Source organism: Hordeum vulgare, chromosome 7H (genome assembly GCF_904849725.1).
Source record: "Hordeum vulgare subsp. vulgare chromosome 7H, MorexV3_pseudomolecules_assembly, whole genome shotgun sequence".
Classification (NCBI taxonomy): Eukaryota; Viridiplantae; Streptophyta; class Magnoliopsida; order Poales; family Poaceae; genus Hordeum; species Hordeum vulgare.
The window spans coordinates 577,113,327-577,132,405 of NC_058524.1; the positions used below are offsets into that span (position 1 = coordinate 577,113,327).

General features: G+C 44.6%; 1 protein-coding gene and 1 pseudogene across 2 annotated transcripts; one reads left to right on the forward strand and one right to left on the reverse strand.

Moving 5' to 3' along the window:
• Positions 1-204: 204 nt before the first annotated feature.
• Positions 205-11,659, forward strand: LOC123410169. Of its 2 annotated transcripts, none has more exons than XM_045103066.1 (11): positions 205-700; positions 791-918; positions 1,042-1,207; positions 1,552-1,704; positions 2,188-2,343; positions 2,590-4,445; positions 4,986-5,274; positions 5,745-5,855; positions 5,946-6,048; positions 10,109-10,668; positions 10,780-11,659. In XM_045103066.1, the coding sequence occupies exons 1-6, from the start codon at positions 242-244 to the stop codon at positions 3,454-3,456; spliced, it is 1,929 nt and encodes a 642-aa protein (XP_044959001.1). In that variant the 5' UTR covers positions 205-241; the 3' UTR covers positions 3,457-4,445; positions 4,986-5,274; positions 5,745-5,855; positions 5,946-6,048; positions 10,109-10,668; positions 10,780-11,659. The 2 variants fall into 2 exon arrangements, with proteins under 2 accessions (XP_044959001.1, XP_044959000.1); XM_045103065.1 differs by having other exon boundaries at positions 10,109-10,552; positions 10,706-11,659.
• A 3,967-nt stretch (positions 11,660-15,626) lies between these two features.
• On the reverse strand, positions 15,627-16,579 carry LOC123409354 (annotated as a pseudogene).
• Between the last annotated feature and the right edge of the window lie 2,500 nt (positions 16,580-19,079).

A 19,079-nucleotide genomic window follows, 5' to 3' on the forward strand; every position in this document is an offset into this window, starting at 1 on the left:
GGCCAGTATTACATGATCACACACGCTCTTCTCTAATCCAACGGCGTAAGAGAGGCCTGTTCCATGCACCAAATCCAGCCAAAGAACTAGACTCGCCCCCCGCCTCTTTCTCGTCACCGCTCCCCCCCCCCCCCCCCCCCCCCCCCGCGGCGCTCGCATCTCCCACCTCCACCCCACCAGTCAAAGAAGAAGAAGACTAGAAGAGGGTTTAGCCGAAGAAGAGAGACGGCGGCGCGGCAACATGCGGCCATCGGCGTGGCGCAGCGCATGGACCGTGCTAGTGCGATGTGGCCGCACCACCTACACCGCGCCGGTCCTTCTCCTTCCCCGTGGGCGCATCTTCCCGGAGCGAGTGGTAGGAGGAGTCGCCGACGGGTCGGGGTTCATGGCGGACCTGTCCACTCTTAAGGTAAACTCGAATCTGGTGAGCCGCGCGGGGGCGCCCGTGCTGGCGAATGGACCGAGTGAGGTCCGGCTGGTGGAGGCGGCGCTCGCGGCGAGGTGCGGCGACAAGGGTCCTACTTGGCTGCGACGGTACGCGGCTTCGATCACGCTGGCCAGGAGGGACCAGATCCAGTACGAGGAGACCATGCCCTGGAGGAGCGCGGAAGTGGCGGTGAATCTAGGAGGTGGTGGAGGTGGCGGGGACACGGCGCGGTTCAACTTCCCGGCAATGGTACACGCATCCAAAGAGGATGAGGTGATGCTGTTATCCCTTGTTCCATTTTCTGTTTACAAGGATCAGATTCCGTCTAGTCTCAAACTATAACAAGTTTCTCTCTCTCCGAAGGTGCTGTCTGGGGATCACTTGCTTCCTGCGTTTGGTGGTCTCAAGGTGTTATTTGAGGACCCCTGCGTTTCTGCGTTTGATCTGAAATGTAGATCATTCATTGTTTCTGATGTTTTCTCATCTTCAAGGTAGATTAGTTCCTATAAGTATAATGCATACATGAGCAGTAGTTTTAAATTGTATCATTGGGATTTACCTTGACTATACCTACTTCCAGTCCTAAACCGGTGGAACTCTCATGCTTATTTCAGGTTACTATTTGATAAGCTTGGAGGCAACTTACATGGATTTCAATACATTTGTAACCTTGCTGTTGCTACTATGATTTCTGAACTTTGGTGTCAGAGACAATTTAATAAGCTGCAGATAGGGCCTTCAAATTTTGGCAGCATTTATGGAATTACACTGGCAAATAAGGTTTAAATTTATATTTGTGTTTCTTGTTGATATATTATGGGTGTATTCTTCTTAAATGCATGAGCTTTGATTGTTCATAAAACGGCGGTCTACTGTGATTTTTCTATCTAAATTCCATACACGTTTGGAAAATAGTTATGAGAATTAATCTGCATCTATCGCCACATACACACATCTATATTCTGCCATAGCTGTAATTTCCAAGTTAAAAAAGAATTAAGTTACTTACAATTATTGGTTTAAACACTTGCATCAATTTTATTATTATTATGAACATAATAGAGTTGCAGTTAAGGCCTGGAAGTTCTGCATCTTAGATTGCTTTTTTTCTATGTCTTGAACAGGTAATTTCTCAGATCATCAGATATGAGCATGAGGGTGACTGGAGCTTCGCTCTTGAATATTCTGATTTAATTGCAAGATCAACATCAAAGGAGAACCTTGCAAGTTATGTTGTGGAATTTTCTCTTGTGCCGGCTGTTCCTACGAGCAATCAGGTTCTGATACTTTCCTGATCGCGTATTTAATTTCAAACGACAATAGATTCAGCACTAAACTAATATATATGCGTGATCTGTTCTGTGACTTTTTTTTGAGGTATGTATCAAGAGTCGGGAATAGTAAAAATGGGAGGCTACGATAAGTACATGCGTGATCCTGCTATATCCTATGGGTAAACTAGCTTAGACCAGACTAACAAGCTAAGTCCAAATAGGGGTAAATCAGTAGGCTCTGGCCCGAATGTTGGTGTCGGTCCGTTCTTCCTCCGTTTGGCGAACAGTATTATTGGCCCAGTCTTGTACCATTACCATGTAACGTCAACAGTATTATTCTACGAGATGTCTCATTCCTATAATCTGGAAACATGTTTACAGAATGTATGGCTTCATGATTAACATGTTTGCAGTGATTCTTAAACTGCCGAAACCATATGGATTCATGTCATGAGATCTTATGTTGATAACACATTTGGAATGCAGGTTATTGTTGGTATTGGAGCAAAATCATCTGTCGGTCCCTTTAAAACTGTTGGAGTTACATTTGGGTCAACCAAACTGCCGCAGAGGATGTTTTCTACATCTCAGTGTTTATCTCATGAGCAAAGAGGCAGGTCATTCTCAACAAGACAATCACAGGTATGGAAGTGCTATCAAAATCTTATATGATAATTCTCAAACATAGTAGATTTTCTAAGCTGGGTTGTATTGTACCTATATCCTCTGTTTTTTAGATATTCTAAATGCATAAAAATTTCCTAAGCAAGGATTATTAGTTAAAACAACGAAGTTAATGTGTGTATGGTGTACCTACAATTCATCTTATTCAAAACTTTTCCATTGTGAAATAAAATTGCGAGCTTGTCGTTGATGTTATTATTGCAGACGAAATCTATGATGCACATTGAGTTGTTGAGGCCAAAAAATACAGGAGTTCTCTGCTTGGATGGTGAGAACCATGACGTGCTTCTGAGCTTCAGAAAAATAATAGCTCAGATTAGAGACTACTGTCATGAGTATGGCAAAAGGGTTGATTTGTCTCTTCTCTATGGGCGGGCCTGTGAAGTATACACACCACCTGGAGATGGCTCATTTCACGTGGTTGTTCAGCATTGCGGGCGCTCTTATCGTATATCAATCTCAGCAAGAGATTTGTACGTGAGAGCTTTTAGAGGAGGCAATCATAAACCATTGGAGTTACAGGTCGATGATGATGATGATAGAGCTACGGATTACAGTTATATATCATCCGAGGAAGATCACACGGTTCTTCCATTCTCAGGCAGTTATACCTCCTTATGTGGTGGTGACATTAAGGGCACATGGATAGGGGTTGCGGCGCTCAGGCATGCGTTCCATGCTTTGGATAACTATGACGGAAGTGGCACGGATTTGCTAAAACAGGCAATCACAATTTTTGTGATACATTTATCTGAAGCTTCTCGCCTACAGCCAGTTTTCAACGCCATCTCCAGATCGATGGTTAATGATAACATCAACTGTTTAGATGATGTATCGCAGCTTTCAGATGATGCTACTCAAAAACCATCTTCCCTTCCCTCTTGGTGGGTCTCTAACTATGGGTGGTACTCTCGTGAAGCCATGGAGGCAGTTGATAGACTTATTACTTGCAATCAGAAGTACAGCATTGCTAACCGCAGAGGTGGTGATTTCAAATCACCTACTGAGATCTTCAAAGAGATTAGAATATTAGCCAGGGATGTGTACACTTCTGGTCTTTTTTGCAGATAAAGCTGGTGATCCACCGCTTGCACCACCAAGAGAGTCACCTCCCACTGACACGGGAAAAGAAGCAGATTACCCATATGTACGGCTTGATAATTTGCATTTTGGTAGTTCAACAAATAAGATGGAGAAGTAATACCCTCGCCACTTGGAGGGCCTGATTTGTTGCTGAGGCATTGGTAGTTTGATATTATGAGCTGTTATGTTGCAGTGGAAGAAGCCTGAAGAGTATGTCTACAACAGCACCAGAAACTTATTTTACTTCCACAGCACCAGCAAAAGCTTAATGCGCAACAAGTCTAGTAACCTCCTCAAACAAGTAATTCCAGCTATCCACTATATCCAATAGCATCTTCAGTCATAGCAAGGACATAACCAAATGCTGATGAAACAGCAGGTGACCGTTAACTTTCTTTAGCTGTTAGTCTCTGTCGAGTCCCGTTGATGATGTACCCAAACACTGATGGTGGTCGGAGCACTAGACTTAGCCAGTACAAGCAATAGTAATTTCTGAGATCAGTGGTATTGGAAGACTGGAGAAATCCTGGGATAAGTTGAATTGTGTGCTGACAAGGGAGAAGGGAGCTCGACCAAAGTGATATGTAATATTGGAGATTTGCTCATCAGAAGGTATAAGAGCACGTCATCACTTAGTTGATTGGAAAAGCCTACTTGCAAGTTTGAGTTACCGGTGTCTCGTAAATGGCAGAGAATGACAGGTCCGGCCTTCTTTTAGCCAGTTGACATACCTGAAAGTTCTAAATGTCAAAGAGCTGTACTCTGTCAATGCCCATCCACTGTTATGATGAAAATAGAAGATATAGTTCTTATTACCTGAATATGTTCTCATCAAAATCAAGTTGTTTTGCCTGGGACATATATGAGGATGCAGTCTGACTTCTGCATGAAGTTTTCCTGCATCAGCATCACATACAGGCATTCAGAGCCTTGAGCATGAAGGGAGCCTCACGTTAAACCAGTGCAGTTAAATGAAGGTAAATGAGCATGTATTTTCAGAAATTACAGCCTCTTTACAGACTGCAAATATTACATTGCCGTTAATTTGATGCATTCACAGTTGACACCATGCCATCATCTTTGAGATTACGTGAGATAGAAGGATGTAACCTTTTATGCACATCGAGAAGCCATGTGACAGGCGCTACCTGTGCACGGAGTTTCTCAATTCCCCTTACCCCCGCACGCATTGACTGACATGAAGGCGTTTTTTAAACTATTGTAACCTAACTTTCTAGGAAGTCAGTCTCATTTGGAGCATGTATATATTTTACTTAGATATCGAAGCATATAATTCACTACTCCTTTATCACCTTTTCCTGGAGGACTTAAAAAATATTTTTTGTCGTGTGCCTTGGATCTCTTCAAAAGTAGTGTTATGGCCATATATTTTTCCATTAGCAGAAGATTGCCAAGTTTGATTTACTTACTGAGTTACTTCAAAATAAAGTTTGTATTCTAGCATCAGTTTAGGTATGTTCATTCCACATACTGACACCACTCTATGTTCATTGCAGGTTTCGTGTCCAACCTGTACAGATTGTATACAGATATAACTTTGCTTCTTACTTGAAGAGAATGTCTGTTATTGTCCATATTCAGGAGAAATTTATTGCTTTTGTAAAGGTAAGGTTGCCTGGATATACCATGTCATGGGAAGATTGTTCCAGTTTGAGCAAGACAGCGGCAGTGTCTTTCCTTATAGGGCAGTTGAAGACCTAGTACAAACCCAGGTTCGAACCCAGGTGGCTTAAGTGAAATCAGGACACACTTGCCATTGCGTTAGGAGGCTCTCCCCATGAATTGGTATATCCTCTCATCCATGACTTGGTATATCATCTCATCCATGAAGTAGCGAGTTGTACTGTAGTCATGCTTCCTGAAACATTTCCTGGGCGAAGTATTTTACACCAGTAATATGACATAGTACAAACAATCACACAAATACCTGTCTAGTGGACAATATGGTGCCCAAAGCTCGGGTACCTTTTGATTTATTTATCAGTAGCAATAACCTGTGTAGAATTACAATGAAACTTTAAACGTGATGATAGGAGACAAAATCTCATTATTTTTTAGAAAAATGAGAAAAAGTAGGTTCTGTTGGATTTCCTGATTAGTGCGTGCATTCCAAACTTCACCTCGTCCCACTGCACATATAAATGGGTACTATGTAACTATGTCTTTTATGACCTCATCTTTGTTATCACGAGAACTATGTAAACATATATCTTGTTTGGTGACATTTCTAATGGCTTGTGTTATTATTTTTGTAGATCTGTGGAGGTTAATGAATTATCAGAATGACATGATCTTTGCACCAGTGGGACTGCTTAGAAATGCTACAAAGGAATGAGGCTGTTCTCCAAGTCATCCCTCATCTGAAGGTAAGTGAGAAATTATTACATTTCTTCTCAAAATAAGAAGGCCCTCATTTGTATGCTTGATGGTTCCTGTAACTGTAATTGTCATTTCAGGTTTTTGCATGTATTGCTTCAGAACAGAAAGAACCTGTACTAACAACATTTAAGTCCGTTGGGAGCATGACAATGAACCAATCATGTTGGTGCACTGAAACAGGTCTGTACCTGGCTCAATCCTGTTTAATCTGCTCACGGTTTTCTCGTAATTACTCAATGCGTATGATTGTGCTTATTCCCCACACAATGACACAAACGTTTGTTAGTCATGCACGCATGTCAATGATTTTTTTTTCTCGAAAAGGAGGCCACGCCCCGGCCTCTGCATCGAGTGATGCATGCAGCCATTTTATTTAATAACTGAAAAGATCCGAAGTAGTTACAAAGTCGAAAAAGTAAATGAAAATAAATTACAAGGCGATGAACGCCCAAGCCGAATATGTGGATAGGAGTAGTTGACTAATTCCCTATTCTATCAATATGTCGCCATCCATATTGGCTGAAGATAGCCTGAGCTACCATCTCCCATCGGGCACACCCAGTAACCAAAGGCTCCCTGGTTTCCACAGGAGTGAGTAAGGACCACATGCGGATCAATGCGGTAGCCCTGAAGATGACCTGCAAAAAGTTAATAGATTGTTGTCTGTTAAAAACTAGGTCATTTCTGCAGTTCCATATAGCCCATAAAAGTGCAGAAGTTCCAACTCGAATTAACTTAGCGAACGAGATATTAACCCCGTCAAGCCATGTCCCAAATAACATGTTAATGCTAGTCGGCGGGGTTATGTTAAAAGCTATATGGATTGAGCGCCATAATATTTTAGCCATAGGGCAGTCTAGAAAGAGGTGCTTGATAGTTTCATATGTCTGACAGAAGGTACATCTTCGATTTCCTTTCCAATTTCGCTTGGCCAAGTTATCCTTAGTTAGAACAACTCCTTTGTGGACAAACCACAAAAAGATTTTTAACTTAAGGGGAACCTTGACGTTCCAAATATGTGAGGATTTTGGAATAACTGAACTGTCAATAACATGGTCATACATGGATTTGACGGTAAACTTCCCATTGGAGGTGAGTTTCCAAACAATCCTATCCGGAGCATCAGAAAGATTAACATCCATTAGCCTTCTGACTAGATGTAGCCATCTGACCCATCTATTTCCTACCAAGGATCTGCGAAACTGAATGTTGAGAGGCGTCTCACATAACACTGCCGCAACAGTTGTCTGTCTGCGTTGGGCAATGTGATACAGCTGCGGATATTGAAGGGCCAGAGGCTCGTCACCTAGCCAGATATCCTCCCAGAATCTAGTGGCTTCACCATTTCCGGTGATGAATCTAGTTCTGTTAAAAAAAGGCTGTTTTTGTCTTCATGATCCCCTTCCAAAAAGGTGAATCTCCAGGTCTCACAGTGACCTGAGCCAAGGTTTTTTGCTGTAGATACTTGTTCTTCGGAATTTGTATCCACATACCTTTTGATTCCACAGATAGCCTGAACAGCCACTTGCTGAGCAGCCACCTGTTCTTAACCTCTAAATTTTCAATCCCCAACCCTCCCTGATCTTTGGGTCTACAAATAATATCCCATCGAGCCAGCCTATATTTGGTCTTGACCTCATCACTCTGCCAGAAAAATCTTGATCGGTAAAAATCCAACCTTTTGCGCACCCCAACTGGTACTTCGAAAAAGGATAGAAGGAACATTGGCATACTTGTCAACACTGAGTTAACTAAGACCAATCGTCCTCCGTAGGATAATAGCTTGCCCTTCCAGCAGCTCAGCTTTTTCTCAAACCGATCCTCGATGCACTTCCATTCCTTAATGGATAGTTTTCGATGATGAATAGGGATCCCTAAGTACGTAAACGGTAGCGAACCACTCTCACAACCAAATAGTTGATTATAAGTGATTTGTTCTTCTTTTGCGTGTCCAAAGCAAAAGAGTTCACTTTTAAAGAAGTTAATTTTCAGCCCAGATAGCTGTTCGAATAAACATAATATTAACTTCATGTTTCTGGCTTTGTTGAGATCATGCTCCATGAAAAGGATTGTGTCATCCGCATATTGTAGGATGGAAACACCCCCATCTACTAGATGTGGTACAAGTCCCCTTACTAACCCTTTTTCATTAGCCCTCCTGATCATGAGCGCTAACATATCTGCTACGATGTTAAATAAAATAGGTGACATAGGATCTCCCTGCCTAAGACCCTTTAGTGTCTGAAAGAAATGACCAACATCATCATTCACTTTAATACCGACACTACCCTTTCGTATAAAACGATCGATATGCTTTCGTCAAATCTCGCAAAACCCCTTCATGCGCAGAGTTTGTTGCAAGAAAGACCATTTGACTTTGTCGTAAGCCTTTTCGAAGTCTACCTTAAATAAGACTCCGTCAAGCTTCTTGGAATGTAATTCGTGAAGGGTTTCATGGAGAACAACCACCCCTTCGAGAATATTCCGACCAGACATGAAAGCCGTCTGCGAAGATTGCACCACAGAATGTGCCATCTTAGTTAACCTATCTGTCCCCACCTTTGTGAAGATTTTGAAGCTAACATTAAGCAGACATATGGGGCGAAATTGTTCAATACGCGAAGCACCCTCTTTTTTTGGTAGCAGCGTGATGGTACCAAAATTAAGATGAAAGAGTTGTAAGTGACCGGAGAACAAATCGTGAAACATTGCCATGAGATCATTCTTAATAATATGCCAACATCTCTTATAAAACTCAGCCGGGAACCCATCTGGCCCCGGCGCTTTACCGTTTTTCATACCCTGAATTGCCTGTAGCACCTCTTTCTCTAGGAATGGAGCGGATAAACACTCATTATCGGCTTGTCCGATCTGAGGAATATCCGCGGTCTGATGCTCGTCCATAGACACAAAACTATGAGTCGTAGCACCAAACAACCTTTTATAATAGTTTGTGATGTACAACTTTAGATTCTCATGACCTACTATTGTACCCTCATCTTGCTCAAGTTGTATAATCCTCTTTTTCCGATGTTTGCCATTTGCAATCAAATGAAAAAAATTAGTGTTATCATCCCCTTGGACAATTGCCCTAACTTTTGCTGTGACAGCCCATTTCATTTCCTCTTATCGAAGAAGGATCCGAACCCTTTGTTCAGCCTCGTACTTTAAGGTCCTCTCTTGGTCATTCAGCATGCGAGTTTCTGCCTGACGATCTAGAGTATCTATAAATTTGAGCAGTCTATCTTGCTCATCTCGATAGACCCCAGATATGTTCTTAGCCCAACCTCTCAGAAATTGTCTAAGATGACGTATCTTATTTTGCCAGACATCAACACTAGAGTTCCCACCCGCATGCTTGTTCCATTCCCTAGAAATCATGTCGACAAACCCCTCACGTGTGAACCAGCTTGATTCAAAAGAGAAAGCATCACATTTCCCTTTGTGAGTGGCCTGGCCAGAATCTAGTAGGAGAGGTGTATGGTCAGATATCGCCCTCTGGAGTGCACATACTGTGACTAACGGGAACTTCTGTTCCCAGTCAACACTCGTAAGTACCCTGTCCAATTTTTCAAAAGTTTGATTAGGTAGAGAATTGGCCCAAGTAAATTTCCTACCTGAGAGATCGATCTCCCGTAGGTTGAGACTCTCTATAATTGTGTTGAACATAAAAGGCCATCTGCCATCAAAGTTATCATTGTTCTTCTCATCAGCTCTCCTGATAATATTAAAATCACCACCCACCACTAGTGGTAAAGTGTCATCGCAAATTCGAACCAAATCAGCCAGAAAAGCTGGCTTTTGCTCAACCTCATCTTGAATATGTTTGGCGATTTTGATCTGATGTTCTTAGTACAACACAGTATATATTCTCTATGATTCATAGAAAGGAGCAATACGGAACTCATGCGAGTGATTGACTTGACCTTGGACTTGTCTGGTGACTTTTGTCTGATAGTTCTTACTACAACTTTGCCTTTCATGTACATATGCTAATTCCTAAAAAAACAGTTAATGCACTCATTCAGTTAATTCAGATTATTAGTGAAAACTTGTATTTATCTTCTACAATATGGAAGCGGGATGAATAACCAAACTGACTTTGGTTAAGATCAGAGTGTTTACTTTTGTGTTAGTTATTGTTTTCCTTCTATGGATTCTTTAGTATTACCAGTGGAAAAGCTAGGGCATATGTTATGCACCTTTTGACGATATATTATCGGAAATTCTAAATTTTCAGGAACATATTGGCATATAGCTCTGCTAAATGCTGAACTGGTGCAGAAAGCTGACTCAAAATAGCAGTCATCCAAATTTAAAAGCAAATCAGGGACATCATCACAATTGGTTCCACCAGCTAGCAGTTCCGCTAAAGCGTCAAGAAGCTGCCCATTGATTGCTGCCGAGAAACAGTGCGAAAAGCTGCTGAAGATGTTAGATGAAATGAACGATCAAAGTGATGGCCCGCTCCGACACCGTTTGTAAAGCTTGGGGCTGCTTCCATGGCCTCACCTTTGACACTTGACAGCAAAGAATGCCTCTCTTGCTCCCACGCTTAATATTATCCTCTGGAAGAGAAGCACCCTAGTCACTACACTCCAAATGTTCAAGATTCTTGGAGTCAACTGCCTTGCAGCAAGTGTACAGTGCTCCTTAGATGGTGTCCAACTGAGTGATAGTCAAGGTATAATTAGTGGTGTCTTCATTGCAGCTTTCTTCCTCTTCATTTCGCATGATTGTCGACCTCGAGTACTCTAGGCAGAGCCCCCTCATCCTAACATCTGTGCATACGTTTTCTTGGTAAGTTCGTAATGCACTTGTTACTTTTCGATGTCAGCTATCAATGAAGCATCCAAGTGTATGCTACTATGCCAGATGAGTGCACTGAGCCTGATTCAGAGTTCTATCCAGACCTTCTGACGATCCCGGTGGCAACCCTTGATGTAAACTACATGGAACACTCATTTAACCAGAGCATATCAGAGAAGAAGCCATTCAAGTAGGCTCCCTATGCAGCTGTCGCTTTCTTCACAGGATCGCAGCGGATATGTTCAGGGATCTGAATCTTTCAAGTTACTTAGGCTTTGGGGAATTCAAGCTCCTTGGCGCATCAAGGCTCTAGGCGGCGACCCTTGTGTCAGCCTCTGCACGATGCGTGATACTCGGGCCGGCTCATCTGCTGGATGACAACTGTCTGTTTCGGCTAGTGGATGTCAACAGTGGAAAAAAAGAGAGAGGAGAGGGAGGCATTGACGGGGCAGATGCTGTGTGTTTCATAGAGGAGCCATTTGTGGAGGAGAAGCGAAGTTCCTGTGGATCTCCAAGATCAGTGTGGGAGAATCGTCGGAGGGCCCTCCTGATGCTGCAAGGCGAAGGCATACCATACGTCGTCAGGGCAAGAGACAGGCTCGTCAAACTGGTTAATGGAACACATCGGCGAGTGGACGGTCGCATGCGCTCGCCACAGTTCAATCATGGTCACCATCGGCGACACATGTATCACCACGTGTGAATCCTATCATGACTACTGAGCAAGTACGTAGCCGGACTACATGCTGCAAGCACGGCCTAAGGATCAGTGACGGCGGCATGGTCTGCAAATTCTATTGACGAGTATACCAATTAATTAGTTGATGCGGTACTTGAGTTACCAAATCAATTAATATCTCCTGTCAATAGAATTTCTAAGTTTGATCGATGTTCCTGTTCTCCTGTGTCAAAAGAGCAGCCTGTACTCAACAGTAATGTCTCCTTTTTATCACACATATTAAGCAATCAACATTCTAATCCATATGTTAGGGCATGTGCATCCTTCCCATTGTGTATCCTAACCCACACAAAACGATCGCAGGTGTTAGTTTTGAATGTCAAAGTTGTTACTCTTACTAAACTGACACTGTTCTTAGCTATCATGTTAGGATCCGTGACATCGGTATCTGGGAATGCTGGGAACTGGATCCTCTAACATACCGATCCGGATCCTCTAATTTAGAGAAGAAAAGTCACGGTGCTACGATGCTTGTCTATTGTAAAATGAAGAAGGAATGTTAGAGACTACTAGCAGGTTGTTTACTTTTGGTAATTACTGTAGATAAAAAAAAATCCAAAATCAATTTTATTCCACCATCAACTTGTTTGTATGTAATTACTATGAATGTACATATTAGATCTGCAAATTAAAAATTAATTTAAATTATTTTAACCTTTATTGTATGAATTAACATAAGGAAAGTTAGGTTCCTGTAGCTTCTCTAACATCCCTTGTGTATGTTACGGAACTGGATTCTTGAACATACACAAGGGATGTTAGAGAGGCTACAATACTCCTAAGGCATTGGAATCCGAGGTTGCTATTCTTAGTTAGGGAAGCTACAGTACTACTAAGGCATTGGAATTACAAAATTAGGAGGCACATAATTACAAAATTTATGTGAGAATTTATTGCACTTAGAGGGAGATGAGGAGGATGTAGATGACATGAGATCGGAGGGGTATATGACACCTTTGATTGACAGTTGTCATCCACATGCAATTACTTCATAGAGCAAAACAGAAATAATTCAGGACAAACCAAAGAGACCTTGGAAAAGGAAGGTTTTCCCTAAATGGGAGGTTAGGAGAAGTGCGAGAGTGAAACAAAAGAAAAAAAAATTCATGATGAAATATGAAAGGAACCTTTTGAAATAGCAGAGGTCTATCAGACTTGGCTAAAAGAAGGTTTCTTCGAGAGGCATCACTAGAATATAAGCTTGACTTTATGGCATTACAAGAAACGTGCAGAGATAATTTCACACCGCAATTCCTAAATACTCTATCAGGAGGAGTGAATTTTGATTGGCAGTGCTTGCCACCAAGGGGTAGATCTGGTGGAATCTTACTTGGGGTTCAGTGTGAAACTTTAGAGGTGATGCGTGTGGTTTATGGCGAGTTCTCAGTCAAATTTCGTGTGAGGTCGAAACTTGATGGTTTCAGATGGGCTCTGGTGGCCGTATATGGGGCGGCGCAACCGGAGCTCAAATCTGATTTTCTCGTCGATCTAGTAAGAATTTGTGGAGATGAAAGACTGCCAATTATAGTGGGGGAGACTTTAATATCATTAGAAGACAAGATGAAAAAAACAATGATAACTTCGACGCACGGTGGACACTTATGTTCAACATGGTTATTGAGAGTCTCGATTTGAGGGAGATTGACCTCACTGGTAGACAATTCACATGGGCGAACTCACTACCGGTGTCAACATATGAGAAGTTGGACCGGGTACTGACCAGTGTCGAGTGGGAACATAAGTACCCGCTGCTTTCAGTACGGCTTTACAAAGATCAATCTCAGATCACACACCTCTCATAGTTGACTCAGGGGATGCCAACTATGCGGGAATAGATTTTTTTCTTCTCTTTTGAGCTAAGTTAGTTTGAAAGAGAAGGATTCATGGATCTCATAGCTAACGAATGGGCTAGGGATTCGGGTGGATCTACGAATATAGAAAGATGGCAAAACAAAATCTGAAACTTATGCCAGTTCTTGAGAAGATGGGCGAAAAATCAGAGCGGTATATATAAAAGGGAAAAAGAAAGACTCATTCATTTGATTGATGAATTAAATGTGAAAGCTGAGTCTACTCAGCTCAATCTGGCTGATAGGAATAACAAGATTGAAGCTGAGAAGAGATTGCAAAAATTATTGAGAGAAGAGGAAATGAAATGGGCACTTCGAGCTAAGGTGACAAAGGTGGTTCATGGGGACGATAACACATAATTCTTTCACATGATTGCAAATGGCAAACATCGAAAGAAAAAAAATAACCCTCTTGAGCAAGATGAAGAAACAATAGTAGGTCATGAGAATTTAAAACTATATATCTCTGAATATTACAAGAAATTATTTGGTGCACCAGAGGAGACTTGGGTCTCTTTGGATGAAAACACAACTCATGATATACCTCAACTCAATTCGGATGAGAATGAGGTGCTATCAGCCCCATTTACCGAGAAGGAGGTGTACGACTCAATAGCACAAATGAAACAAAATAAGGCTCCGGGGCCGGAAGGGTTTCCCGCGGAATTTTATAAAAAATGTTGGCATGTCATTAAAGGGGATTTGATGCCTGTGTTCCAGGATTTATTTAATGGCCACTTACAGCTATTCCATCTTAACTTTGGAACAATCACGTTGTTGCCAAAGAAGGCGGAGGCTATACGCATCCCATCTTAACTTTGGAACAATCACGTTGTTGCCAAAGAAGGCGGAGGCTGTACGCATCGAGCAGTTCAGACCGGTATGTTTGCTCAATGTCGGCTTCAATTTTTTAACAAAGGTTGGCACGAATAGGTTGACGAAGATAGCTCATTCAGTAGTCCAACCAATGCAGACGGCGTTTATGCCTAGGAGACACATCTTAGAGGATGTTGTTGTCCTGCATGAAACGCTGCACGGAATTCATACAAAAGAAACTAGATGGGGTTAGCTTTAAAGTGATTTTCGAGAAAGCCTATGATAAAGTCATAAGGACATTTCTTCAACAGGCCTTACGTATGAAAGGATTCAAGGAAAGATGGAGAGAACAGGTTGATACTTTCATTGAAAAAGGCAGTGTGTGGGTTAAAGTTAATGACATTGGACATCTTTTTCAACACAAAAGGGATTAAGGCAAGGTGATTCCATGTCCCCAGTTTTGTTCAACAGTGTAGAAGACATGTTGACAATACTCATTGCTCGGGCCAAAGAAAAGGGCCAAGTGGGAGGCCTTATTCCACATCTGGTAGAGGGGGGCGTATCTATACTGTAATATGCGGATGATACGATAATTTTCATGGAACACGATATGGCTAAAGCGAGGAATATGAAACTACTTTTGTGCTCATTTGAACAACTTTCGGGGCTGAAAATTAATTTCAACAAAAGCGAACTTTTCTGCTTTGGGAAGGCAAAAGAGGAGCAAAATGCTTACAAGCAGCTATTTGGATGTGAAATGGGATCACTACCGTTTAGCTATTTAGGGATCATTGACGAATAAGGAATGAAAATGTATTGAAGATAGATTTGAGAAAAAATTAAGTTGCTGGAAGGGAAAGCTTATGTCATATGGAGGAAGGCTGGTATTAATAAACTCAGTGTTAACAAGTCTGTCCATGTTCCTCTTGTCTTTCTTTGAAGTACCAGTAGGGATACGAAAAAGACTAGGTTTTTACAGATCGTGTTTCTTTTGGCAAAGTGATGAGGCTAAGAAGAAATACAGGTTGACACGTTGAGATATTATATGTAGACCAAAAGACCAGGGGGTTTGGGCATTGAAAATTTAGAAGTAAAAAACATATGTCTGCTTAGCAAATGGCTGTATCCACAAAGACCGAGGGTGTGTGGATTCGATATTGAGGAATAAATAGTTACATTCCAAGACTTGATGGGATGGTGGCAACGCTGCAGCCATGGCCATTGTGTGGCGAGCTTGTGAGCGTTTTACTGTGAACTGACCAGCGACGCTGCTGCTGCATAAGCATCGGTGGCAATTGTAATTGCTAGACTAGAAGACTGAACATGTTAGGACGGTGTGATCCTGACGTGGTCCATCCGATGGGGCAGGCTAGGTGGATGATTTCTAGCAGCCGCCATAGTTTAAGGGGTTATGAAATTATCTGAGAAATTGTCATTCTTAAAATTGCTGTCAGCTCATTTAGTTGCAAAGGGAGATCAGGCATTACACCAGCAAGTTCTGTCTGGATTTGAAGCATGCTTACAAGGTGTTCGCTGACAGTAAATTACATTGCAAACAAATAATCTTCGTAATGTGGTAGAGCACGTATCCTACGCAGCAGAAACCAGAACGTTGGTGGTGCGAGCGAACCAGGGGCATTGGAGCGCCATGGCCGCCGGCAGACGCTCGCCGGGGACGCGTATAAAACACTAAGACCTCGAACCCGTCGTGCGACAGGCGCTCCTCCCGGAACAGCTCGCGCAGTCGGCTGACTTCTCGGCGGGTCGACGGCATCTGTCCGACGGCGGCGAGCGGCATGGACCCCGAGCACGCGGGAGATTCTGAGTAACTGGTGGGTCGCGCGGTGGTCAGGGAGCAGTCGCTCGCCGGCGAGCAGCTCCGCCATGACGCAACCGAGCGACCGGGCATCCACGAGCTCATCGTAGTCCGGCTTCCCCAGGAGCATCTCGGGGGCCATGTACGAGAGCGTGCCGGCCAGGCCGCAGTCACGACGCCGTCGCGCTCGCCGTGGAAATGGCCAGCCCGAGGTCTCTTATCTTCACCACGCCCTTGCCGTCGACAAGGATGTTCCCGGGCTTGATGTCTCGCTGGATGATGTTCCCGCTCAGGAGCTGCCGCATGACGCGGCGCGTCTCCTCCTCAACGAATGGCTGGCGGCGACCACGCAGGACGCGACCAAGGCTCGGGGGGACGCGACCACGCAGGCCACCCAGGACGAGGCTGCACTGCCCTGCAAGCCGACAACGAAGGGGTGGCCGCGAGGTAGCACGCCTCACGCGGCAGGTCGCGGTGGAGCACGTGGGCGCGGCGCCTCCTCTTGCCGCTGCCGTCGTCGGAAGAGCGGGTGAGGCATTTCAGGGCGACGTCCACGCCGGTGGCGCGGTGGCGCACCTTGACGACAACACCGAAGCCACCCTTCCCGAGCACGCGCGTCAGCTCGTGGTCGTCGGTGCTCCCGTTGCGCGGAGTGGCCGTGCATATGCGCGCGCAACGCATGATACGCGTTTGCCGCTGTTAAATCGGATTCCTTCCGACTGGAGCGAAACGCGCTTCCGAATTCGACCAGGAGCGGTGCTATGCTCGCGTGCGTCCGACTGGAGTGCGGTCACCGGAAGATATAAGCTCATCAATTCTTCGTTTCCCAATGCTCCATCCCATCCTCCCCACTTCCCCATCTATTCCCAAATCGATCACAGATTCACAGGAGATCAGGAGCTCGCCGAAAAGCCATCGCCATGGCCGGGCAGATGCTTCGCCGGTGGAACACATTCTACGTCGCCTTCGACGCCGTGGACGACGCCATCGAGGCCGTCGACCCAGGCCAGTTTTCACGCCACGTGTTCCGGCGCGCGAGGGGAGACCTGTTGGGACGGCTCTGCAGCGCCGACGACGACGACGAGGCGGAGCGTCTCTGCGGGATTCTCGACGACGTCATGGCAGAGTCTCTCGAGACGCTCAGGCTGGTGCCGGAGGCGCCCATCTCCAAGGAACTCGCCGAGGCTGTGCGCGCGCTGCGGGAGCACGACTCGGAGCGCGTCCGCCTCCTCGCGCGCGGCATCGTGAGCGGGTGGGAGGACGACGTCGCTGAGATCACACCAGCCATGCCCATCAAGAACCTGCCGCAGCCCAAGGCGGCTGCCGGCCAGCATCAGGATGTCTCCGCCAACCCTAACGCGGAGACGAAGCGACCTCCCAAGCTCGCCGCCGAGCCTTTGGCCAAGAAGACGGTGGAAATCGTCAAGAAGGCGTCCGATCCTGCCTCCGGCTTCGTCGACGGTGACCGTGCTGTGCTCAGCTGGGAGGACAAGATGGAAGCCGCGAAGCGAAAGCTCCGCCAAGGTTACCAGGAAGCAGAGGACGCGAAACGGCGGCGCAGGACGCAGTTGGTGCAGGCGCCGCCCGCTCAGATGCAGCCAATCAGGCGGTGCACCAGCTCTATGGTCAAGAAGACTTTCGCGGTCAGGGCGCAGCTTCACATGGCATAGGGTTCTAGTCAAGACTCGAACACGGCATACTGGAGTTGCAACTAGCGCTCGTAGCTCGTATGCATGTTCTGTACGTGATCGGAAGAAGTTGATTAATTGAAAGCGAGATTTAGTGTTACAAATCTGCCAAGATGTGTTTGCAGTCCTGCTGAAATCTGATTTAATTGTAAAAGAAGTTGCAGTCCAAGTTGGGAAAGATGTGTTGGCATCGAATTATGTAATTCTGCGCGCATCTGAGCAATAGACATCTCGCTCTGCTCTCCTTTTACATCTCGCTCTGTTGATAAATTGAAGAATGTTCAGTGCGTGATCAGAAGAAGTTGATAAATTGATAGCGAGATTTGTAGTGTTAAAAATCTGCAGAAAATTTGGAAAGGAATTGCTCGTCATGTTGAGGAAGATGTGTCTGTGTCGATTTATAATTCGGCACACACCTAAGCAAACAACAAATCACTGCTTGTACAGTTTTGATGAGTTCTCTTGTCCACATTCAGACTTGTCAGTTTTGATCAAAATTACCAGAATTGTCCTCTTGCTGTTTCTGGATATCAAACTACATATATGTTGGACAAATGATAAATCTTTTCAGTAACATTAACATTCTTCAGAGATTTATTTTCAGTAACATTTGAAGTGTGGCGTGTAGGATCTATTGACCTATGTAATGGAAGCACATTGAACAAATCAGCCTTGACATGCTCAGGTAATTCCTGCAAAACTGTGAAGTCCTGGCTCTTGAGTCTTGAGCACGAAGCATGGGCAGTTTGAACATCCTCGTTTGATGCCCCCTAGGTATTAAACTTTCTGCTAAGCCGGCTAAGAAGAGAGTAGGGGACGTTCATCAAAAGCAGAAAAGGTTGATTAAACCTTGGATAGGTCCACTGCCCAAGGTATCCCTGGAACCATTGCGGGTTTCAGATCTTATTTCCTCTGATTCCTGGACTACGGTGCTGCCTAGGAGGAAGAAGAAGGGTCCAAAACACATGGTTCAGTTACCGGCCGTCGTCGACAAGCCGACGAGCCGGGAAATACGTAAAGCGCGTTTGAATGACCTGGTTAAACAAAGCGGGCCAAAGGTTGACAGTATTATCGAGTTGGACTCAAAAGAGCCTGGGTATATGGCCCAGGTAGAGTCCCAGGTAGATAAGACGTGGCATGTACGTACAAACAGCCATGTTGGGCTTGTACGTATTGTTAACCAACAAATATTGGGCAGCAACTTGCTTATCCCTTCTAGGGTACGCATAGGTAGCGCTGTCCCAGGATTTCCTATACGGCACGGCAAAGCTCGGCGGATCTGCGTCTCTGGCGGCGCTGTGGACATGGCGGGTCGAGGTGCTCCTCTACCGCCGGCCAAGTCCGCTGGTGAGCCGCAGCGAGGCAGCGAACTCGACTCTCGCGAGGCGACGGGACAGCCCCACGGTCCTATAGCTGTTGCTACAGGTGGTGCAGGTGGTGCTGGACGTGGAGGTGGGAGCACGCAAGGAGATCGGCAGCAGGGTTTCAGACAA